The 25,783-nt window shown below is 36.3% G+C and overlaps 1 protein-coding gene across 11 annotated transcripts in view; it reads right to left on the bottom strand.

The window, feature by feature from the left end:
* The window catches only part of znf536 (zinc finger protein 536), a 587,086-nt gene that overhangs the window by 111,259 nt on the left and 450,044 nt on the right, over positions 1 to 25,783 (bottom strand). For 6 of the 11 annotated variants that reach the window (XM_087995858.1, XM_043706851.2, XM_087995855.1 and 3 more), the window contains 2 exons: positions 19,423 to 21,072; positions 12,579 to 12,683 (listed from right to left, as the gene is read on the bottom strand). In XM_087995858.1, the coding sequence (XP_087851984.1) occupies positions 12,579 to 12,683; positions 19,423 to 21,072 (1,755 nt within the window). The other 5 variants (XM_087995859.1, XM_087995861.1, XM_087995862.1 and 2 more) reach the window with 5 other exon arrangements.

The raw sequence follows: 25,783 nt of genomic DNA on the forward strand, positions 1-25,783 counted from the left end.
ACTTGCAGCATCTTCTAAATCTGTAACCACCACCACCTAGAAAATAAGGGCAATAATCGTTTGGGAATATCAAACCAACTTCCAAGCCACACAACATCCTGACTTGGAACTATATCATCATTTCTTCACTATTGCTGGGTCAATAGGCTCAAACTCCACTATTCAAGTCCGCAATTACTTTTGATTTATATTAAAGATATATATTAGAAGACAGACTGTGTTCTGGCCAAATTTGCTAAAGGTACAAAGATTGGTAGGAAAGCAAGTTGCAGGGAGGACACCATCTGCAGAGAAATATAGGGAGGATAAATGACTGGACAAATATTTGGTAGATTATATACAAGTTTGAAAAATGCTCACATTATTGGGAAGAATAGAAACAGAATATTATTTAAATGGAGAAAGAGTGCAGAATGCTTCAGTATAGAGGGATCTAGGTATCTCTGTATGTGTATCAGAAATGTTAGCATGCAAGTACAGTAAGAAGTTAGGGAGACGTATGGAATACTGGCTTTTATTGTAGGTGGCAAGAGAGCATTAAAATAGAGGAGTTTTGCTACAACCATACTAGTTACTGATGAAAGGACATGTGGAGAACTGTGCATTGTTTTCATTTTGTTTAAGAAGGGATAAATTTGTGTTGGAGGCAGTTCTGAGAGCATACACCAAGTTGATTCTTCGATTGAAAAGGTTGTCTGTTAAGGAAAGTTCAAGAACATTGGACCTAATCTCTTTGGGAGTTCAGAGGATGAATGATAATCTTATTGATAGATATAAGATTTTGAGGGGGCTTGACTGCAACAGGAGGCATCCTCAACTTCTATGCGGAGTATTCTAGAATGAGTGGGCACAGTTTCAAACTAAGAGCTTTTCATTTATGATGGTGATAAAGAGAAAAAATCGTTCTTTCAAAGGGTCATTTATCATAGAATTCTCTATCCAAGAGAGCAGTGGGGACAGGGTATTAAATCTATTCAAGGTTGTATTAGACAGATCTTTGATAAAGGAGTCAAGCATTATTATAAGCAGGCTGAGAATTGAAGTTATGGTTAAGCATCAGATCAATCATGATTTTACTGAATGACATAATAAGCTTATTAGGTAAATAACCTACTCTTCAAGTTCTCCCTGCCTTGCAGCATCGTGAGTGTACTTATACGAAATCGACTGCAGTAGTTCAAGAATGAAGATCACTACTTTCTCAAGGGCAATTGGGGATAGACAAACACTAGTCTTGTAAATGGCGGTCGCATCCTATGAAAGAACATTTAAAAGTGCATTTTATATCATCTAAAAACTGCTAAACAATGAGCATTGAAGCAATGAAAGCAACAAAATGTATTAATTGTATTAAACAAGGAGATGTGAAGTTGACAGTGCATCTTTGAAACAATCACTGCAGTGTAATGTTTCATTAACCGTACACTTTAAAAAGGAATGGCTAACTTGAGTAACAAATGGAGACACAATTTCATCCTATCTCATTGGCTTATCTACTTTGCATTTGTTTACCTTCCTTTGCTTTTTGCTTTCCATCTCTTTCTTTTTCGGTCTTTTCATTATTGTGCTGCTTTCTAAACTGATAGATAAAACAGTTCCACACTTGTAACCAAATTTTCATTCACTGTTGCTGTTGTCTGAGAAGTCATACAAAAAGTGACCTTTGAATCACCACTGGACCCATAAAGCACAATACACACCATTGTCCTGTCAAAAATTGAAGATGTTTTACATCATTACAAAATTTAATGTTCCAACTTTTCAAATGTAGTACTTTTCAAAGGCCGCATTCCAATTGAAGCTCATTAAATTCAGGCTCGAGTTTCCTGTGGTGGGGATGAGAAAGAGTTTCTCATGCTTTGTAAGTAATATGAATCACTCTTTTAAAACAGATATGGTTACATACTAGTTTTGAAAGGTACAGTAACTGCTGAGCTCTTACAAGCTGCAACACTGAGGCTTTTGTCCTTTAAAATCTCATAATTGCCTCTTGAACCATTGCACTCTAGTAACTCTGCATTTTATTTACTTATGAATAAATCAACTTTTAAATAAAATTGTTGTTTGAAAGTTCAAAGGTTACCATACGTGGTAATTGCTGGCTTAAAAATGTTCTCAGGATTAATATCAGAATTGAAAACATTATGGAGTTCAGCTACTGTTCTTACTCCTGATAAGAGCAAAACATTAATATTCTGGAGCGTCAACTAAATAAAGCACACTAAGTATCTAAGTTGAAAAATGCTGACATTAATAATTTATAATTGCAACAAAAGGCAAACTAGGCCAAAAGATTCAAATATAAAACAACTATGTTTAGTAGGAAGTTTCCTAAAAAAAAACTGATTTTCTTGCTGATACTGAGTTCATTTGGATTAAGGCCACATTTTTCACATGGATAAAAAGTATAGTATGATTTTAATAGTAGCTTTTGTGGATAAACATCAATAGGCAGCCTGAGTCTCTTTATTGGGTTTTTTCATATTAGTATTGAAGTTAAAGCAAGACAAATGAAACTCTCGGAACTGGTCTAACTCATATGTATCGCCATAGCTGTGAAAAGAGGTCAGAAAATATCTGATAGGACATGCAGTGTCAAGCTATTAGCACAAAACCACTAATTACCCATCGGTCATTGTCAAATATTTTTAATACATTATTCAGCTTTAACCTACATACCATACTAATTTTCAACAATTTTATAAAAGAAACTTGTTCTGGTTTTGTTACCTTCTAAACACATGAAACACATATTGGGGGAGAAATTCAATTTACCTTTATCCTGTTTTAGCTATAAAATAGTTTCTGGGACTGCACATTTTAGGTAGCAACATTACAGAGCTGATCTCGCCTGGAAGCAAGTGGGTCAAAGTATCGGAAGTAGGCAGTTTATAAATGTTCAGAACTCCCATTTGCAATAGACGTTAGGCAACTTTACAATATTTGTTGGTCCCCAATGTAAAATTGAAATCGAAATAGATGAGGTTGCACCAGACAAAGATTGCCCTAGAGCACCAGGTTTTAAGACAGTCAAACCAATGGACTTTAAAAGGACTCCTGGAGGCTGCTCAAAAAAATGGACACAAAAGTTTTGAAAAGCTGCATTTCTGCAGGATCAGTAGGAGTGGAAGTGTTCACAGGATCTTCCTGCTAGTTGGCTCAGGAGCTGATGGGAATCTGGATCAGGACATCCCCATAGTTTACATGTTTTATTCAAATGCAGGCCAATGCAGAATTTGGTTTTGGTTTTGTGCAGCTTATTTTACACTGGAAAACATGCAAGTTGAACTTCTCCCCTGCTGTTCTTTAAAGCCATATTCTCTCTCAAGGTGAACACAGGGAAAAGTAAGCAACTGCTAATGGTTGTTATTCTTCACATACCAACAAATAGAAATTCTATTTTAAAATGTTCCTTTACAAACTACAAATAATCCTTTTTTTAAAAAAAAAGCTACTAGACACTGACTACAGCTTGCTGAAGGTCCAGGCAAGATGTTTTCCAGTTTAATTAGCTGCCTCAGACTGGTACTGATACACTGTCCAGGCAATGGGTGGCAGCCAATCTTAGACCCTTCTGAATGGATACTCAGGTTGCTAAGCACACAGGTTAATTAATACATAATGGAGAATTACACTGATAAAAACTGGGAATCAATTACAAATATACCGTATTGACAAATGGCAAGTGTTTAACAGAAATCTGGAGGAAAATATGGCTTTAATTTCCACACATTTTATTGACTAGGTTTATATAGTAGGAAGCTCTGATTTTATAATTATGAAAGTTTTCCACTTACTCATTACAGGTTACTGGGAATAGAAGTTAGCTCAAACACATATACAGTAACTGGTTTCAAGATTTAAAATTCCAAGAAACAGATGCTGGTTCAATTTTCATAGCAGTTACCAAAAGTATTAATAAGACTTCATTTGAACGGATTTTTCAGTTGATGTGCCATTCAGACCAGAGAAAAAGCAACTGTCGATGTCTTTCAAAGTACAGGCACATCCTTCACAAATCACAACAGTAATCAGGCATTTAGCTTGTGAAACTTCAGGCTGGTGTATTCCAAACTGCTGATAAGGAGTTTAGAGGCCTGATTGTGTATTTTGAAAAGAATACAATACCCTTGAACTTTAGCACACTTAAAGAGACTTAAATTGTGGGAAAAATACATTTTTTATATCTTTTAGTGTTAGGTATTCTGCTATAGTTATAAGGCATTACCAGCAACTGTGTTCTATCCTTTTAAATTCACAAAAAATGTTATGTCTATTATTGTACATAGAGAAATCACACCAGTCTTGCATCAGATGTGCACCTGTTCAAAGAGCACTATCTGGATTCTAAGCACCATGTTACCATTGCATTCAATTAGAACATTGATGTATGCACTAAAATACACACAGCAGTAAGCAGCCTTTAATACTACAGGGCTGAATGGATGGTGTGATTGATAAAATTATAATATTCCACATTGTTTTTCATTGATATGAGTTATTCAGGTGCAGGGACAACCCCAGGACTTTACAGCTTACGCATTCACAGTTTGATAACAAATATATTTTTGATTTTATTGTATAGGTTTTAGCTTTGTGACTCAGTTGGACTATAAAATGTTACAAAAATATAAATGAAATTTAACAAAAGGACCAGAAATTGCAGGGTTTGTGATGGTGCGTTAGCAGGGTTCACCATACTTACACCTCAGAGTCTGACCGTGATGGTAGGAAGCACAAGTATAAATGAATGTGAGAATCCTGAAGTTGCCATCTGTCATTTACTAATCATACATCACTCCCTACCCTGAACACAACTGGCTATCAGTGAAATCAATCGATCTGGTGAAAACATTCCCCTTTTTAAGTGTTACAAACTTTTGTTAGGTACTGAGAAAGCCAAGCTTTGCTCAATGAGGTGCATTTCTTAAAACAATAACCTTACCAATAAATATAGCTGAGCAACTGATTTGACCCTGAAAAAATTGTGGAATGTAGTGTCCTGTATGAATTTTTACTGGAGTTTTAAAACTCGTCATCTTTGTTTTAATTTTAAAGTCTCTTCATGCTATTTCAAACTGGCTTAACTCAGTTTGTATGTGCCAATCTTTATTTTTGTTATGAGTAAAATGCATAAATGTGTGATTGGAGTGTTAGTGCTTTTCATTTCCTAGTTGGTTAACCGAAAAATTGTTAATTTGATTGGCTCCTCGTACAGCTTAGTGACATCACTGCAGCTCCAAGTTTGGAATCCCCATTAAATTCAGCTACAAGCAACTGCACATCAAGAGAAAGGTATAGTTCTTGTCACACAGAGAGCTAGATCTGTTTGCGTAGCTTTCTTTGGAGGTTAATGGCGAGTACTGTTGGTTCGCCACTTTGCTGTTAACCACAATTACAAGCCATTATCATCCTACTGATAACAGGCATTGTCCAGGCTTCAGTTTTGGATTTGCCATTTAAATTAGAAGACTGTGATGTTGTACTCAATTTTCATTTTCCTACTGAGTCACAGAGCTCTTTGCAGTGACATGCTTGTCTGTAGTTTCTAAATTCAAAAACTGTCATTGCAGGAGCTGCGTCCTGTCCAGGGGCCCAGGAAATTGTTCAGCACAGGGGTCTTTAACCTTAAACAAGCAGAAAATTTGCATGAGTAGAAATGTACTACTACAATTTTTTTTCCAGCATCCCTGTGGGACAATACATTGCTGTGACAGTGCAATTTTTAAATTGCCAGTCAAATATCTCAGATTAAAGGTCAAAATATTCTCAAATAAAGTAGAGAGGAATGATAAAGCACCAACAACACTTACCATCATAATTGCAGACTAAATTGCAATTGAAACATCTACATTTACAACAAAATGATATTGCATCCCATACTTGTATAATTGCAATACTCAGCATTTAGATGTCAAATGGAATTTATACAGAGCTAAAAGGAACAGGCTGCAATTCAGTTCCATGTTTGACACCTAAACAATAAAGACCCTCCTTGGAAACTGTGGCTAACAATAAACTGATCTTGGTGAAAATATCCTACTCATTGACTGAGCTCATCCAATTGTAACAAAACATTGCCCTTGAATCTAAGGAAGTTCCTCTACAATATAAAGAAACTCCAGGTGTTGACAGCTACATAATCTTATGTTAAAACTTAAGAATCAAATCTGAAAATTTCAGATGTTCTGGATACAAAACCCAAATTAATCTGAAATTTTAAAATGTCTACTAATACCAAGCACAGGACAAATATCCCTGAATACTTTGGTTCAATGAGCCAGGTTAGAAATAACTGTTAGAGTCATCAACTTCTTTAAAACAAAAAACGTGATTATAAAGTACAGTAGTGTTTCATAACTGGTTCTACATCTGCTTTTGTGGTCTTCTTTAAGCTTGTGAAGACAAACATAGATAAAGGAAATTATACAACTATCTTATTCATAGAAGCAGGTTTCCCCATCACACCATCCATTGCCTCAAGTAATTCAATAGTTTTTTGGTTCCACCAGATCATTTGCAAAGCCAACCCTATATTGTTTACTGCGCGTGAAGAAATGCTTCCCTATAGCGATCCTAAGTTTGTCATTAGGGGTGGATACTAATAATTTCTACTAATAACAACCTCCATTAATTGACACCCAAACTTTCAAAGCTGACTTTAGCCAAAACTTTCCTCATCCACAAGAACTCATCTGAATCTGTACTTGTGTTGTAAATATTTCTGTAAATGAGATTGGATTTAGAAAAAGAATTCTACCTGCAATTGCTTTTGAACTTCAGATTCACTCAAGAATTTAACTGTTTAAAATTAACTTAAATCTAAAGTCAATAGACAATAGCCAATAGGTGCAGGAGTAGGCCATTCTGCCCTTAGAGCCTGCACCGCCATTCAATATGATCATGGCTGATCATTCCTAATCAATATCCTGTTCCTGCCTTATCTCCATAACCCTTGATTCCACTATCTTTGAGAGCTCTATCCAACTCTTTCTTAAATGAATCCAGAGACTGGGCCTCCACTGCCCTCTGGGGCAAAGCATTCCACACAGCCACCACTCTCTGGGTGAAGAAGTTTCTCCTCATCTCTGTCCTAAATGGTCTACCCTGTATTTTTAAGCTGTGTCCTCTGGTTCGGCACTCACCCATCAGTGGAAACATGTTTCCTGCTGCCAGAGTGTCCAATCCTTTCATAATCTTATACGCCTCAATCAGATCCCCTCTCAGTCTTCTAAACTAGTCATATCTAGTCCTCATAAGAATTTTCTATCATCTCTTTCAGCTTCTGTCCTCACTGATTTTACAGTACAATTTCTTCATTTCCCCCATAATCCCTTCAAAGTGCACCAGCCAAAGGGAAAATTTTGCAGACATTTTCTGGTAGCTCTGCAGGTGTGGCCAATGGGTGAGACAAAATGATCTGAAGGATCTTCATATTGACCTTCCACCCACATTTGGCCTGTCAGCCATTTTATACAAAACAGGAGAAGCCTTAGGCAGCTCACATGCCCTCATCACAATTAAGACCTTGCATTGCCAATTAATGACCAGGGATAGGGGAGGTCCAGAATATCACCTTGTTTGGATCTCACGTGGCAGAAATCGAGAGGCAGCTCTCTCACTAATCCCTTTATGATCAGGTGATTCACTCCCACCTTAAGTTCTCTTTCCTACCTCTCACCACACGAGCCCCTTGGGTGTTCCCTCCGCTCCTGGCTCTCCAGGACCCTCACACTCCTCTCCCTGCGCACAAATCAATTCTCAAAAACTTTAAATATTATTTTGCCAGTTATTAATACAAAATGAATGTTATTGTTACTGCATCTGAAATTGACAAACTCAAGTTGGTTTTGCAATGTTACAGTGTCATTGGTAAGCCCTTTCTCTGACACAAAAGCTCCCAGAATGACAAAGCATGTAGAAGTTATGCTAACGTGCTCACAAAATCCTTTTGCAGATGTTGAGGGAAAAAAAAAATGTTCTTCAGAAAGTTTCCTGTCTTTTCCGTATCTTATTGTGGAATCTTACTTTTAAGTCTCTTATAATCTAAGATAACTGCACTACAACTATTGCTTTAATGGAATGCCATATGAAGAATGAGTTGTATTCCCATGCATGATGCTGTAACATCTAAACAACTTGTGTAATGCCATACCACCCTATTGTGTGCATTTCCAGATCAGTATAGTCATGGTGCATTACACCATAGAGTCATACAGCACAAAAACAAACCCTTCAGTCCAATCTGTCCATATTCATCATAATCCCAAATTAAACTAGTTCCATTTGCCTACTCCTGGATCATGTTCCTCCAAACTTTTTCTATTCATGTATCCATCCAAATGTCTTTTAAACACTAATTGTAGCCACATCCACATTTCAAATTTGTGGATTCATAAATAGATATGCGTTGAACTACATTATGAACACAGTTTCAATGTACCTGAGATTACACACCAGTTTTACAGCTTGAACTTTTTTTGGCATTGTAAGCTATAAATTGTCTCAGTGGCAAGGGAATATTCACAAACTACTATTTAAATGTTTGTTTAGTTACTGAACTGTGGATTTCTATCGGTTTAAGTATCAATTATTCTGTTTACAACATGCCAGTTGCTTTGTGCTCATCAGAATTGTTCAACTAATATTGCAAAATTACTATACTTCACTAAATTGTAGCAAGCACCCTTTGAATGTTGCTAGTCAGGTAAAATAGTAATGTCTATTGCAACTGATAGGCTGCTCACTACCATTCTAGAGTATACCCTTACAATTGTGGTGGTGCAATAACCTTATTTTCAGTCTTTCTAAAAAAGACACAATTTAAAACCCACTCAGTAGGAAACCACTCAGATCAGATCCCTGCGTACCTTATTTTCCATCCAATCAAGCTGGTTATAAGAACAGGCATGATGTAAAACTAATGGCTTCAAAACCAACTCAAGTAACACACTTAACAATGTTTTGTTTATAATTACATGGGATGTCTATTGCAGAGAACCAAGATTATATTACATTAAAAATTGGGACTTTAATAAGTGATTATGATGTGAGATACTGAGCATTGTTTTCTTAGATTTAATTAGAAATGTATGTTTAATCATGTGTTAATTCTATTGTCCATGTGTTTAGCTTTTCTGAATATTATTTCATCTAAAATCAACTATTCTACATTGTAATGTTCAAAAGACCAGCACTCAATGTTCAATGTTGCGGAGTGATTTGCACCTGGATCTAGTTTTCACATTAGCCATTGCCAACAAAATGCTTTGAATCTCAAAGTGAATTCAGAGATCAACCCAGACGAATGCAGTATTGATGACTTCATTACCAGCTTTTCCAAAATGCTGCTAGTCAGGATCAGGATAATAAAATCCAGACTGTATCTGTATTACAAAAGAAATATGCAAGTGCCTCAAATTTGAAATATAAAAAGAACAGAAACTGCTAGGAATGGTCAGCAGATCAAACTGCAAATTCTACAGAAGGATTGAAGGTTGGCCTGTTTCCTTTCTCTTTTCAGGTGCTGGTGGACTTGCTGTGGTTAAGGTTTTTGCATCTTTTGAGGTTAAGCACCTACAATGAAATTCATTTGATTACCATGACATTTTATTGAATCTATAGGTTATATTGAAATTCTGTTAACATCTAACAGAGATGCACCAGCCATGACAAAGCATTTGAGTCTATCATTATAACTTGTGTTTCTTCAGTGAAATAATTTCTGGTCATTTTAATGAAGAACATTTCAGATTAAAAAAAATATTACATCCAATATTTATTTCCCAACAGACACATTATATGGCATTTTAACTAGCAATAAATGAATATACATCTATACCTCACAGTAACAATTGGGTCAGTTGTACAAACAAAATGTTCCTCATGTTGACTACAGGAGTATGTTGCAGTATTTTGGAAGACACAAATAAATTTTGATCACTAGTCATGATAAACCACAGCAAATTGCTTTGTCCCTTTTGGTAATTTATACTACTGAAGGCTGAAATGTCATTGCACCAAAGTTATAGAGCTTGTACATCTGTGGTTTCGCACTGACAAATGCAGCTCCCATGTGCTTCACATTATACTAATTGCTCTAAAGAACCTGTTAAACAACAAATCTCAATGTTCCATTTATTAATATGAAGAAGGAATTTCTTTTACTGCTTCATCCTTTTATATTATATAGCCTCACAATCCCAGAACAAAATAATGAAGGGTTTTTGAGCATGTGAGAAAATTCTATATAAAACACTTGAACTTAAAAAGTGCCTCACTATCTGAATTACCTCCCCAACTCCAAATAAACAATCCAAGTGATAAATAAATTGAAGTAATTTGGTTACTAATACATATTACAATGATACAGCACAAATTGGGTTAATGAAGAAGGGTCTTTATTTCATGACTATCGAGCCAATTGCCTACTTGTTCAATGCTGCATTTCATTTAAACTGGATTATGGTGTGTCCTTAAAGCAAGTTATGGTTTTCTCAATAACCACATACAACTCTATAATTATCTAGGCTTTCCACAATAAATTAGGCACAGTTGTCTGCCAGACATTTTCCATTCTTGTGAGAGATTTCAGGATATCTGTACCTTTATTTTTCCAGTCAGTTTTCTTTGTTTGTCTAAGTGGAACAGATGTAAACTATTGATGCCCAACCTTTGTCATTAAAGATGCAACTTGTTTCCAGTTGAAATCCTTGCAAAACGACATTTAAAGAGTCACAGCATTTGTCATTTTTTGTTCTTACCAGGGTTACCATTGGTATCTCAAAATCTAATTTCTAAAACTATCGTATAATAATACGAGAGATTTTGAATCTATATTTTTAAAATAGAATTTAGGTATGATAGTTCATGATTTTAATGTGATCATATTTATAATCACTAGTTTCCTGAACTAAACTCTGATCAATAAATCTCCTACCTAAAGCCCATGCATGTTTTTTTTTAAATCAACACTGAAAACCTTTAAAGGTTCTGTTCACTTCAGCACAGGAACTATTCCATGTACTAAGATTACAAATTAAAATTAATTTTTCAAAACCCTGGATTTGTGTAATCCTAAATCTGATATTGGTGAATCATGTAGGAAGTTTTTAACTGTACTGAAGTAATTGTCCAACACCAATACAGATGTCGTCCTAACACTGTTTGATCGTAAATATTAAAGTATAACATATATGCACAGTGGGGAGAAAAACAAAGAGGAATTTGAACAAAATGATCCATAGCCTGAATCAGACACTAATCAAGCTCTAAATGTATTAAATACATTGTCCAAGTAGTAGAAAGCTTTTGTGGCAGATTAGTTTGACTAACCTTGCTCTATTCACAGAATAGGAAGAGAAAGTGAGGACTGCAGATGCTGGAGATCAGGGCTGAAAATGTGTTGCTGGAAAAGCGCAGCAGGTCAGGCAGCATCCAAGGGCTCATGCCCGAAACGTCGATTCTCCTGCTCCTTGGATGCTGCCTGACCTGCTGCGCTTTTCCAGCAACACATTTTCAGCTCTATTCACAGAATCTCAGAATAAAGTCACATGGCCCACCTTGCCTGCACTGACTCTCTGAACATTTTAACTTAATGACAATCTCTTGCCTGTTCCACAGAGCCCTGCACTTTTTCTTTCTATTTATAGAATCACAGAATTATTACTGGAGTTTTGAACTGCACTAGTAAATACATGTTTTGGAGCGCCTATTTTCTAAATAATTGTCATTGGTTAGAAGTGTAGTTAAATCATCTCCTGTGAAAAAAGAATGAATAACAGCAAAAGCTAAACAACAAAAATATTCAAAGACACTGCAAGCAATGTAGAATTAACCAAGGCAATAAGGAACACAAACTAAGGCAAGCTGCAGCAGACATCTTTCATAAACATATAGAGTTTATTGGGGCAAGTAAAACATTTGTTAATGGATAGTTTTCTATTTAAATATTAATTAAATATATTCAATTGAGTATTTAAACTATAGTTTCTCTAAGAAGTAGGCGATGCAGGCATTTGATAATAAAACACCTAATTTCATTACTTGTCATTTTATGATCTGTTCTCCTTCTAAGCATTAAATACTTCTTTTAAATATCAATTTTGTTAAGTCTACACTGAATCTTTGGTAAAAAGTATCGGTCATTAGGTTTAGTGCTAAGTTCTTGATAAGGTCTAACTTAAAGTTTAGTAAAGATTAAGACGATCAAATCAGGATTAATTGAATTGATTACAGCAAGATTAACTGGATGATGCAATATTAAATATTAGAACTGAACTTTTTACAGAGGAAAGTATAAATACTAATTTTATAAATCAATATGATCACTATTTCTTCTGTAATAATAATAAAGTAAATTAAAGCATACTGATTTGCAAAATTCATTTTCACAAACTGTTTATAAACTACCAAAGTTTAGAAGGAGATCTCAATTAATTTTATGGAAATGGAAAATAAAGTTAAGGAATTTAAGGGGCACTATATTATGAAATGTGCACCTGCTTGTTTTCTGTTTAGTTCAAAACAGAGTTTGCCTTATCAATTTTGGTAAATGATTTTAATGCTGCAGCTCTTACCTGTATGTGACCTCATATGGGTCCTAAGGTGGCTGGGCTGGTTAAAGACTTTACCACATTCCTTGCATGGGAACTCATTGTGCTTGCTTTGTGTCTTCCCCAAACCTAGGCATGCATATATTGTGAAAAAATTTACAGTTAGCAGCCTTGCAGAAGAAAGATTCATTGGTGAAAGTAAACAAGATGAGGCAGAAGATCCAATGTAATTATTGGTCTTTTCATTCTCAACATTAAAGCCTCAAACTATTACTTAATTTACAAGGTTAATTTACAATGGCCCCTTAGCATTAGGGGTGTCATCCAATCCACTACTGCTACACCAGTCACTTTCCAGTGCAACATTAAATTACATTTTTTTAGTTTCCATGACATCTCTCGATTGACTGCAAGCAATGGTTAGTCTGAATTTTAAACACTACCTCATCATCATCAGCAGCAAAAACATACTTAATAAGCACATAGTCCACAGTATGTCTGTACTTCTGTTCTGCAGATCTGTACACATTTGAGTGATTGCACTCACTGCAACAAATCATTGTATATAGGAAGCACCTGACTCAAAAAGAACTTGATTATACATAATACCTTCATGTATAAGGCCCATCACATCATCATTTAGTCTACCAAATAAGCAATAATAAATTTAGAGACCAAAGGCACTACCAACATAAGGTTCTTGTGATGCAGTGATAATGTCCCTACCTCTGGGCCAGAAAGTCTGGCTTTAAGTCCCACTAGCCCAGAGATATATGCAACATATCCTAACAGGTGATTAAAAATATTTTTAGGTACTATCTACAAAACGGTCATGGTGAAATAGTAGTTTCCATACCTCGGAGTCAGTAGATTTAGGTTCAAGTCCCATTTGATGCAGTGGTGTAGTGGTGTATTATAGCGCATCTGAACAGATTGTTCAAAATTGTTTGTTTTTTGGAACAGCCCACAATAAAATGAATGGAATGTTGATCGTAGCAAGATTGATTTGCCTGCTGGATCCCTTCAGCCTCATTATAAAGTGTCATACAGTCACAGAGTATGGAAACAGACCCTTCAGTCCAATGGGTCCATGTCAACCAAGTTTCCGAAACTAAGCTCGTCCTACTGGCCTGCATGTGGCCCATATCCTTCTAAACCTTTCCTAGTCATGTACTTTTCCAAATGTCTTTTAAATATTGTAACTGTACCTGCATCTATCTCTCCCTATGGCAGTTCATTCCATAGCTCTGTGAAAAAAAGATACCCCTCACGTCCCTTTTTAATCTTTCTCCACTCACCCTAAATTATGCCCCCTAGTTTTGAACTTCCCCACCCTAGGGAAAGGACCGTTGCTATTCACCTTATGTACGCCCCTTAAAATATGCCAGCTTATGCAGCCTAAGGTTATAACTCAAACCCTCCAGTCCTGGCAACATCCTGGTAAATCGTTTCTGAACCCTCTCCAATTTAATGATACCCTTTCTGAAGCAATAAAACTCTGAATGTGGCTTGTTTACACCATAACAAAAATGTTACAATTAAATATATTTTGTAGGTGTAATGCAAATTATGGTTTGCCAGGAATAATTTTAAATGGAAAGGCAAAGGATTGTGTGCACTATCTGTAGCCTCTCCATTCAAAACGCACATTTTAAAATAACAAAATGACTGAATCAAACACAAACATTGCATGTTCTAAACAATAGCTGCCATTATAATTTGATCTAAATAGACTAGTGGCTATATGTTAATGTTAAGAAGATTAGCTGGCACTGCGAATTCACTGTTACTTTTAACTTGGAATTTATACACTTGTTGGAAATAAAAAGGAAACTATCCTCAATTCATATTCTGGTATGGTCTGAAAAAAGGTTACATTTATTGGGCTACTATTTCAGTATTCAATATACGCCTGTTAAACTTAACACATTGGCTGCCATCATGTCCTACATACCAGTCTTTGAATACTATTAGATTGATAACTGCACACGCTGACAGTTAGTTATATTTCAAACTATAATTGTAAGACAATTGGCAATGAAAGTATGCTTGAGATCTATGTCTGGATTTTATTTTAGAATTTCACTCCCTGATGTCTGACTATTAACATAGTGGGAATGATATAAGTAGTGCTTCCCTTATAATATATAAAAGAGTCAAAAATAGTTCAGCAGGACAAAGTCCCTGCACACCATTGAAAATTAGCTTTCATCTTTGTGCCCTATCTACTAAATATGAATGTATGCTGTGAGAACATTATTGGTACAACTACTGGGGAGGAAAGTGTGTGTGGGTGGGGTGGGGGTTGGGAGAATGCATCGCCACTGTGTTTGCTGGTGTCTGTTACATTTCTCTCTTTCCCCTTACTTCAGATCCCAGATTGGCCTCTGACGTTCTCCCCTTTCCATTCTTTAAACATGATTACGCATCTAGGAAGAATTGCAGTGTTTTTTGAATAATATAGGAAAATACAGGCCATTCTGCCCTCAAATCTGTTCTGCCATTCAGTTGGTTCATGGCTAATATCTATTGCAACACCATTTAGTTGCCTTTGTTCCATAATCTGCTGATACTAATAAATCTATATTGATTACCAGTAGAAATGCTCTGAAAATCTTACTTCAGTATGTTTGGGACTCCAGTTGCTGGCTTGCCTCTTGTGTCTATATTTATCCAACTATACATTGATTTTTGTCCATATGAACAGTGAAGCTATATAAAAGCAACATAAATTATTGCAGATATCTGGAAAATTTAGGAATTTCAATTACACTATTTATTTCTAACTGACAGATTCTAATTGCATTAATTTAATTTTAGTTCAAAGACGAAAAAGAACCAAACACTTTTTATTACTGTATCTTTGGAAAGTATGTAAAAAGAGCGTTTTACTCTAAAGTAAGAAATCTGTTATGAACAGGTTTATTTAACTTTGTGTAGGAGTTACAAAAAAGATTAACAATATGGAAAACTGAGATACAGAGTTAATGCATAAAAGACTGAAAATAAAATGCAAGAGAAAAGGTTCTGCCTCCAGTAAGTTGTAGAACTTATAGGCACAGGTGCAAGTGAGGCTTATGCAAGGATGCATACATCAAACTCTCCTGTTCCCAATTTTTCATTCTTTAAATCAATAACCAGGAAATTATGAGCCCTACAAATAATTTGTTTCATTTATTTTTTTTCATGGATTTGGACATATTTTAAGCAAGGTCAGCATTTGTTGCCCCATCCCATATTGTCCTTGAATTAAGTTGCTTGCTCAACCACTTCAGAAGCTGTTAAGAGTTGACCACATTGCCTTGGGTCTGGAGTCACACATAAGCCAGTCTAGGTAAAGCTGGCAGGTTTCCTTCTCCTAAGAGCATTAGCATGCCAGATGGATTTTTATGACAATCATTTATCGTTTCATGATGATTGTTGCTGACACTAACTTTCAATTCCAGATTCATTAATTAATCAAATTTAAATTCCAACAGCAGGAACCTCCATCCAAACAAGGCATCAGCCTGGACATTCCTGTATTAGTAGCCCAGTGACAGTACCACTTTGCCACCACCTCCCCATATGACTTATTCCAAGTGATTCATTCTGTTTTCTCAATTCTGCACTGTCAATGGAGTCTATTGAAATTTAGCCCAATTTTATCAAATGTATAAGATATTTTACAGGAGCTTGTAAAATCCTAAATTCGTCTTTGAATCACTGGTATTATTCCTTACTTGTGGATCAATGGAATATTGTGAACAGCTCATTTAGAAATACTATAAATTATGAAAGCTGTCAATCTGAAATATTTCTCTCTCCACCAGTACTGTCTGACCTGCTGAGTAGTTTCAGCATGTTAAGTTGTTGTTCCATTTTTCTAGCATTTGCAGTATTTTGCTTGAACGTTCCAGTGAAAGGCTTTTATGTGGATTCCTTGTTATCACAGGAGTCATGTTACATTTGGGATATGATATATCAGGCAATTTACAAAGCTTCAGACAGTATCATATCAAAAAAGAACTACTTGGCTTTCTTTTATATGGCATGATCACACTATGTAGTTGCATCTCAATTCCTTGATCATTTCTGGTACTTGTCTCTTGTAAATTATTGTGCATTTACCCAAAGTCATACATAACAATCTTACACAGTTAATGGGCATGTTTTAATAATAAATCAAACATGCATGTATAAATTACATCAAACTGCATATAAAAGGTTAAAACACAATCACAGAATTCAGATGACTAGACATGAACTGAATGTTATACTGTATAGTGTCTATAATTTCTTGGGCATGATTCTTACATACAGTTAATGTATATGTACAAATTACATGGTGAAATGCACCTTCTGTTTCCATCTGTCCTTTCTTACATACTTTTATCTTCATGCACCTTCTTTCAGCCTCTTCGAGTGCATGATTATGTTCAGAATTTCCACTCCTCTGTTTTCAAATTACCAAATGCAGTATTTCATCAAGCTGAATGTTTTACATCTTACAGAGTCAGAAAGATTTTCTTTTTAAAATAAAAGAGTAACTAGCACTTTTTCTCTACTTTTATCAGTTTTTCGCAATATGGATACATTCATTTCACCTTTGCGATCAGCAGCAAAGTGAATGTTTGAATGCAAGCCTAAACCCACAACATCTGCTTTTGAGTTTGGCAAAAGTTTACAATACTAACCACTTTGGTCACTGATAAACAGCAAGTCCCCTACTTCTAGAATAAGACAAGGATTTGTCTCTTTCTCAGTCCCAAATACTCTACTGTCATGAGACATATATTTGCCCAGTAATCTAATAAAAATCTGTTCACATAATTAATGGGCCAATGTGACAGCACAGCAGGTCACTCAAACTTATCTCTGCTGCAATGCGAGTTAAGTGCCTCAGCTGTAGTAATGTCAGAGCCACTGAAGTAACAATTTCAGTTGTAGCTGACAACTACTGGAAAATGGAAAACTTTCCAATATGGCAGGCAAAATGGTCAGACATGCTCGATGTGGTGTGGCACACCTCCAATTAAAGTTCTGGTGGCAGACTAATGATGTGTTCCAGAAAAGCCTATCAAAGCATGCACTTTGTCTGCCTTAAACATAATTGGACAAGCTGGGAGAAACATATATCTTGTGATTTTACAAAAATAAAAACAGGCTTTGGGTATGAGTTCCATTGATACAAATTTAAATAGTGCAAAAACACAATGTTGGGCATGCGGAGTTAAAATTCTGGAATTCCCTATATAACAGCAATGCAGGGTCTTGTTACTTGGAGGGTAAAATGTATGAGCACTGATGCTTATACACATGAACCTGACTTTACAAAATTAGTAATGGCTACACAGCTGAAACATCACAGCAAAAAGTAAGTTCATCCATTGTTCTGCCTGTTTTGAGTTTAGCAAGGCTGTGCATGCCAAGCTTAATACTTCAATTCAATTCAGCTTCACCATGTCCTTTCCTTGTCTGGTCAACTGCATAAAATCGTCACTACTTCATTAATCTGTTAAGATAAAAATCAAACTCAAATCTGCAATCCACAATTTAGGATTCACTTTGGTCTTTGGCTAATTATTTAGATTTAATTAAATCTGTGCATAAAACTGCAGTCAAAGTATGCCTGTATACAACAAAGTATAAGATCTATTGAAATAAGGAAGTCTTTTATTCATGTTACGACGATCACATCTCTCAAAGTGTTTCATGTGGAATTAATTATGTTGAAGTGTAGTGACTGTTGTTAAGTCAACAAAATGTAAACATGTCAAATTTATTTGGCAGCACTTCCTAAATCTATAACCTCCACCACCTAGAAAAACAGGGACAGCAAATCCATAGTAACACCACCTTCATGATCCTTTCCAATTCACAGGCCATCCTAACCTGGAAATGCATCAGTGTTCCTTCATCACATTGAGTTAAAATTCTAGAACTCCCTACACAACAGCAATGCAATAGAACTTTCACCACATGGACTGCAGTAATTCAATCAGGCAGCTCATCAGCATCTTCTCCAGGCCAAAAGGAACAGGCAATAAAGCTGACGTTGCCAGTGACTCCCAAATCCCACAAATTTATTAAAAACTCAATCAATATCTTTGCCATTTCAAAGGGAAGTCTTCCTTCCTGAAAATTGAGTTGTACAGTACATAAGAAAAATCCCATGAAATGGATAACAGTCAGAAAAAAACACCTTGATCTCAACAGTAAATCATTTAAAAGAAAATAATCCATAACATTTACTACACTTTTTTTTCCCCATGTGTAGCCAGTTCTCTTCTAGGTTTGCAGAGTTTGTACATTATAGAAATAGAATTATTTTCAAAATGTGACAGATATTTAATTGGACTGCACAGTTAGGTTGCCAGTAACACTAGACTACTTCTGCTACAGGTTTTTTTTTAGCATTTATCAGCTCTAACTCTGTTCTGGTGGAACATGTGTTACAACTAAAAACCAATTGAAAGACTATAAAGTCCATAAATAAACTCCTACATCATTTTCTAGTTACTCAGTAGGAAGTAACAATATGATGCTTCACTTGTAAAAGTATCTATCTGCAATTGAAATATGTCTGAAGTCTTTTCACTTCCATGGGTGACTCTCTCATTAATTAAACTTTCATTCTATTTTTCTGAAACCGAAAGATTTTGTAAGCTATTAAACATTTGCTGTGAATATCTGTAAAAATTGATCGGAAACAGAATGGCTTCAATTTTGATATGCAAACTCGAGAAAAGGGCAAAGAACAATCGAAAGGAGAGTGCAACAATATTGTGAAGTTATGCTGAAATTCCATAAAGCCATGCTGTAAAGATTTTTTTAGTTGTCTAATGGGTTCATTGCTTTTTGAAAGTTGGATTTATTTGACACCCACCTGATAAATCTGATCTCTTAGTGTTGCTGCTGCTGACTGAACTATTTCCAATACCATTGAAAGCTGCCATGTTGTCTGTGCTGTAAGCTCTCAGAACAGAGAGCATGTTCATCTGCTGGTCCAGAAGCTGATGGTCATGGACATGCTCCTGTTTGACCAGTCCTGGTGGAATATCATGGGATGGCAGAAGATTTAAATTGTGCCAAGGTCCACCTTGAGGTTTACCCATGGAGCTCAAAAGGTTCTGTGAAAGAGCTGCACTATGAATTGGATCTTCCTCGTCAGAACTTTCTTCATCAGAGGTTAACGGTTGGTTTATGTCTGCTAATGCATCTTGATCATCCACATCTTGATCATTTACAGACCCTGTGTCATCACTGCATGGTTGATTACCAACTTCACCAGAAGGACTCATGCTTGCAGCTCCTGCTGAAGCAAGGTTCAGTTTATTTGCAGGTGGACATATCATTTCGGATTCATGAGCTGTACTCAAAATAGGTGTTCCTGGACCACCAACATTTGAATATTTATTGAATTGTTTGTAAAAGTCTGTGACTAAAGAACTCAGGCTGGAGTCCAAGGGGTTAGCAAAAGGCTTCTTGTGATCTCCCAAAGAATCACTAGATAGGCCATGTTGTGAAATCTTATCGGTGGAGGAATCAGCCTTGTCAAGTGGCTTTGCAGCTGTCACATCTTGCTTATTAACAACAGGAGAAACTGGCAGACAGGTTTTTTTTGCAACAGAGGAAGGCTCACCTTGAAGATCATTCCCATTTCCAGCAATTCCTAAAAGATTTTCCTTCCGCTTTGATTTTCCCAGGTGATTTGCTTGAAGGTGAAGAACCATTAACTCCATTGATGAAGTTGTGAAGGAACAGAATAGACACCCATGCCAAGTAATATTATCCTGAATGGTAATGGTTGCACCAGGGATTGAGGCAGAATCACGTGAAGGAGGTCTCACAGATAAATCCAATGGTTCATACTGGGATTTTTCTGCAGTTGATCTCGATTTGACAACCGCTTTTGCTGCAGATGGTTGACCTTCAGCCCTTCCTTCACAATCGTCCGAGCCTACATTCTTTGTGTGTTTCTCAAGTGTTGGTTTCGAGCTAGCCTGTTTTGCACTTGTGGTTTCATTATAGACTCTTTCCATCATTTCTTTCTCTTTCTCCAAAGATCTCAGTCCAAAAGTATCAATAAAAGCTTGCAAAGACCCTTGAAAGTTGACTCCATTTCCAGCTAGACTCTGGAAAGCTCTACTCAGATCAGAAAGACTGGGAGTTTCTTCACTACACACTTCAGAAGTAGTTTTCAAATTTTCAGATTGATGCTCTGCTGTGACACCAGCTCCAAGTCCATGGCACTCTGCAGATGGAAGAACTCCTATAGGCCACTGCTGTGGGACCAAGCCACTCCTGAGGTCAGTTCCTGGCACACTTTTCGATACTCCTCTCAGTATTTCTGGTCTAATAAAAACCTGGCTTTTGTTTGCTGTCTCTTCAGAATGTTCTTGATGCGTGTGGGACTGACCCAACAAAGGACTTGTTCCATTCTGCCGCTCCCGGTGGTGGCGTTCTAAGTGATACTTCAGGGATGCTGACTGGGTTCCAGCATAGTCACAATGAGGACACTTGTACGGCTTTTCTCCTAAATAATTGAAAGAAAGTAGCAAGTTTTTATTTTTGCAGACAAATATTCCACCACAATTTGGATTAGAACTATTTCTCTAGTGTAATGAAAAAAGAGAAATCATAGTTTTAAAAAGTCTCAATGAGTTTGAACATACCAAATAATTTCAAAGCCTTAAACTTTATTACATTCTGTGTGATATTGAAATGAATGATTTAAGACTTACAATGCAGTAAATCATGGATACAATTAGCAAATGACATTTGCGCAAGTCATTTATCATTATTTGTAGAGCATTATTCAAGAATTAATTTAACAATTTTTAGAAAATAGTACTGGTTTAAAAAATACGTCTGTGGTTCAAAGTGTATTCAATGCTTGGTGTAAATAAAACACTTTTTTAACATGCACAATGGCTTATGCACATTTATATCCATTTTCATTTAAATATGCAGATTTGTATTTGCACTGGGTTGATAAATGTTCAAATGAAAACAAATAAAAAGAGTATTATGCTGTGTTCATGTAGCAGGGATTTTTAGAATAATATTCTCCTGTTGTGCATATATTTCCATAATTTATCTGTTTTGAGGGTTTATATATTTCTCTCCTATGTTAGATAAAGGTCATATACTCATCTTGCTCGATTTTTCAGCAAAACTCTTTATTTTCCTCCATTTCCTTCACAAATTACATTTTCTTTTAAATGGAATATTAAGGACAACAAGGATGTGAAATATAATCATTGCGTTCCATCTATTGTGCCTTAATCAACTTCTATCAACAAGTTTCTCCTGTAGTTATAATCTCTTGTAAATCAGAAACAAAGCAAAATGGGTTGAATAGCCTCTAATTAAAACACATCCTTTCACGTTCACTAATCTGAAGCAAATGGGGCATTAGAATGCTGCTCTGGATTGAATCTGCTCAGTTAATAAGGAAACAAACTGAGGATTCCAAACTTCCTCAGTCAAAGGTAGTATATTATAATTTTTTTTAACCATAAGCTGTTGCATGGTTTAAGTTCTGAAAGTGCTTCATGCAAAACACATAAAACTGTTCAGAACTTTTCCAATGGCTAACCAAGTTGCTATCCTATTTTTCACAGCTTTAGCCTGCCATTCAGTACTGACAGATATAAAGCCATTCAATGTTTTGTCTGGAAATTCAATGGCACCACCTCTGCATGGTTGTAGGATCATGCATTAAGCACCAGAAGTGAGGTTCCCAACAAATTGGTAAACGTAGAAATAGAAGCCTCCAAGGATGTGACGACCTTTTCATATGCACAGAGTGAGATGAAAGCCTATAAAATTGGTCTGCCCTGTACACATTTGGCAGACATTAAAGGGTCACTTCAGGATCCCAGCACCAAAGGAGAAAAACTTACCTGAATATTGAGTGATTGCACTATCTCTACTTGAACAAGGAACAAAGAAAAATTTAAGCTTATATAGCACCTTTAATATTGTGAAGTACCTCAAAAGACTTAGAGGAGAGGAACAAAGCAGAATTAGTCACAAAGTTTTTGGTACATATAACAAGTGCTGGATGAGGACACAGCTTTTAAGGAGGGTTTTAAAGGAACAAAGAGTGGGATAAAAAGGCTTAGGAGTAAACTTCAGAACTCAAGTCCTAAGCAGTTGAATGCACATCCACATATGATGGAGTAGTTAAAATCAAGAGGCCAGGTTTAATTGAGAACTGAGGATGAATGCAGGAATCTTGGAGGGCTGTGAGCTGGAACAGATTATAGAGACAGGAAGTGGATAAGACAATGGAAGGATTTGAAAACAGAAATGAGAAACTTAAAATCACCATGTTGTTTGTTTGAGAGTTAATGTAATCAGTAAGCAGAGGGGTGATTGTTGGAACTTGGTATTAGCAAGGCAACAGGGTTCTGGAAGGCCTCAATTTTCTGGAAGGTAGAATATGGTGGCCGTCCAGCAATGTGCTGGAGCAGTAAACTAAGGGCAACAAAGACTCGGTGAGGATTTCAGCAGTAAATATGCTGACACAGTTCTCCTTCAGCAACTCTCACCCCATCCATTATCAATTGCTTTCCCCTCTCTTAAATACCAATTTCTTCCCTATTGCTTCCCCACCTCTCTCAAGAAATTAAAATCTTCACTGACGAGCAGCTTGGGAGTAATCCGAAAGTGTCAGGAACTTGCTGGTCTCAAGTAAATGGTGACAGAGACTAAATTTTGGATGTGGGCAAGCATATTATTCCAGCACCTAAATTTGTTTCAATACACATGCATATGGAATTACTGCTCAACTTTGGCTTTGCTAGTTGGCTGACTGGTATGAAAGGTGCTGGGCCTGCAGTCTAGAAACATCAAAGGCTTGATGACAAGTTAGAGCTTAGCTCACCAATTTCAAATGGTCTAACAGTAGGAAAGCCACAAATTTTCATTCTTACATCATGTGTGGCAGGATTGGGAAAATGACTGAATCCTAAAACTCAGCACAGGAGAAACCTCCCCAAATAGTTTTTAAATAGGGAGGTTGGGGGAAGGGTACTAATTGGAGTTAGCCTTGTTACATCCAGTCTGGGAGTTGCCAAGGGGTTTCCAAGGTGTTGAGGCAGGGTATTTAAAAAGGTCCTCCATGGTGCTCTTGGACACTATTTCAGTATTATTAAAAAAAGACCCTCATCACCATTTAACCATTTCAACTCACCCATGTCTCTCATGGTCCCGCAACCCTCAATGTCAAACTATGTCCCTCTGTCTTATCACGCATAGCCCTATGCCAACTTAGCACCAACTCATGCCAAACTATGATCACCACTCACCAACGTTTGAACTTACACCATCCATGCCAACTCATGGATCACCATCAGCAGACCTCAGGGGCCAGACTGAGATGAAAACAAAAGTACTCAAAGTATTTATTACATACTTCATTATGTTAAAAATAAACACTCATTGTAAAATGACATTTAATACATTACAATTCTTTCAAGTACTTAATCCTATATAAAACTAACAATATTACAATGGTTTGATGTTGCCTTCTGAAAGATGGATGACAAGGAAATCTGTCCATTTTTATTACCCGGCAAAAGACATTCTGAATGGATTTACAATCAACGTGTTTGCCCACATTACAAATTCACCTTCCATGACGAACAAATCCTGGTATGGGATATAACCTGCAGCTTCTGGTTGAAGGGTAAGGACACTACCAGCGTGTCACAAGTCCTCTGGCCCCACATCAAAAATATATAATCTCTTTATAACTGCTTGGAACTGTCAATCATATTGTGAATTTACAAACATTCCACTATGTTAATGGTAAAATGTGTAATATTACAATGATAGCCCTCAGACTGACATCAACAACCATCCACTGATGCTGCAAACACCTTTTTTCTCTAACTGAAACACAACAAGCCTCTTTTTAAATTTAAGGAGCAGGGATTTTGACTTCCTTGACAATTGGCAGTTTCAGAGACCTTATTCGCCCTCCATGCATATTTATGCCTCTGTATAACAATCCAAAAGGGATACCTGACCTCTCCAAAAAGTTTAAACCTTTTCCTCAAATTTGTAAATTCCATAAATGGTGCTTCACAGACCTCAGATGAAAATTGTTTCAGAGTGAAGTTGGATGCACTAATAAATATGCTGCTGCCCCATAAGCGGAGAATGTGCAAAATACATCCTGACCCCCTTCACCTCTGGCAAAAATGGTTGGCTAAGGTGTGGAACATCTATCCTGTTTTGCTAAGGTATGGGGTCCTTTCCTCTCCATGCAAATCTCATCTTTGATATCAGATTGCTGAGATTTGTTAAGAAAAATTTCTACAATAAAGTACAGGCTGATAGGCATTGAACGAGACCATAATCAAGGCTCTAGAGTTAATGTCCAAAAGTACTCACTATTGCCCTCACAGATGATGAACTGTTACTTGGATGAGGTAGCTGAGGACAGCTGGTGCTCAATGAATATTACTTCAGTGAAAATAAAAACTCTGTTAATATAGGGTTACTATTGGTTGTAGAAATTGCTGAAGTCACCCTCTCATTAAAGCACAATCCCAGTCATCCATTGAATGGCAATTGGGAAAAAAATTAAATTACATTAAGTTCCAAAAAATGGGATTGCTAGAATCACTTTTATGGTGGATAAAGTTAGAACGTAGTTTTGATTGAGCTGAAACTGAAGGCTCAAAAAAACTGTTCTTTTTTGTGGAACCAAACTGCTGCACTGCATGTATTGTCTACAAACCAGATTTATCCTTATTATGAAAAGCATTATAATTAATCTAACACAAACTTGTGACCGTGGTATTTTTCTACTAACAAGGTTTTACATTAAGACTGCTGCATTCTGATATTTGCACGATGTACCTGATCATCCTTGATTTCCATCATCTAAATTTTTAGTTAATCAGATTCAAGTTAAATAAAATATTCCGCAATTGTGCAGGATGACTGCACTAAGTACAATAACTGACATTCACAGTATGCCAGATACAGGCTCATATCTTCCATAAGTCCAGGGTCACACAACATGGCTATATGACCTTGTGCTGATTATCATTTTTTCTTAAATGCCTGTTTTATTAGTAATGAATGAAGCATACACAAGAATGCTTTATTCATGATGAACAAAGAGGGCATTGAATAACTTATTCAATGGGCGGCTCTCAATTTTCCATTAAGCAACCTTGGATTAATATCGGCATACATAACACGAGGTGTCTGCTAGTTATTAA

The sequence above is a fragment of the Chiloscyllium plagiosum genome, unplaced genomic scaffold, assembly GCF_037043375.1.
Source record: "Chiloscyllium plagiosum isolate Xiang-an unplaced genomic scaffold, Cpla_swu_hap1 HiC_scaffold_17, whole genome shotgun sequence".
NCBI lineage: Eukaryota > Metazoa > Chordata > Chondrichthyes > Orectolobiformes > Hemiscylliidae > Chiloscyllium > Chiloscyllium plagiosum.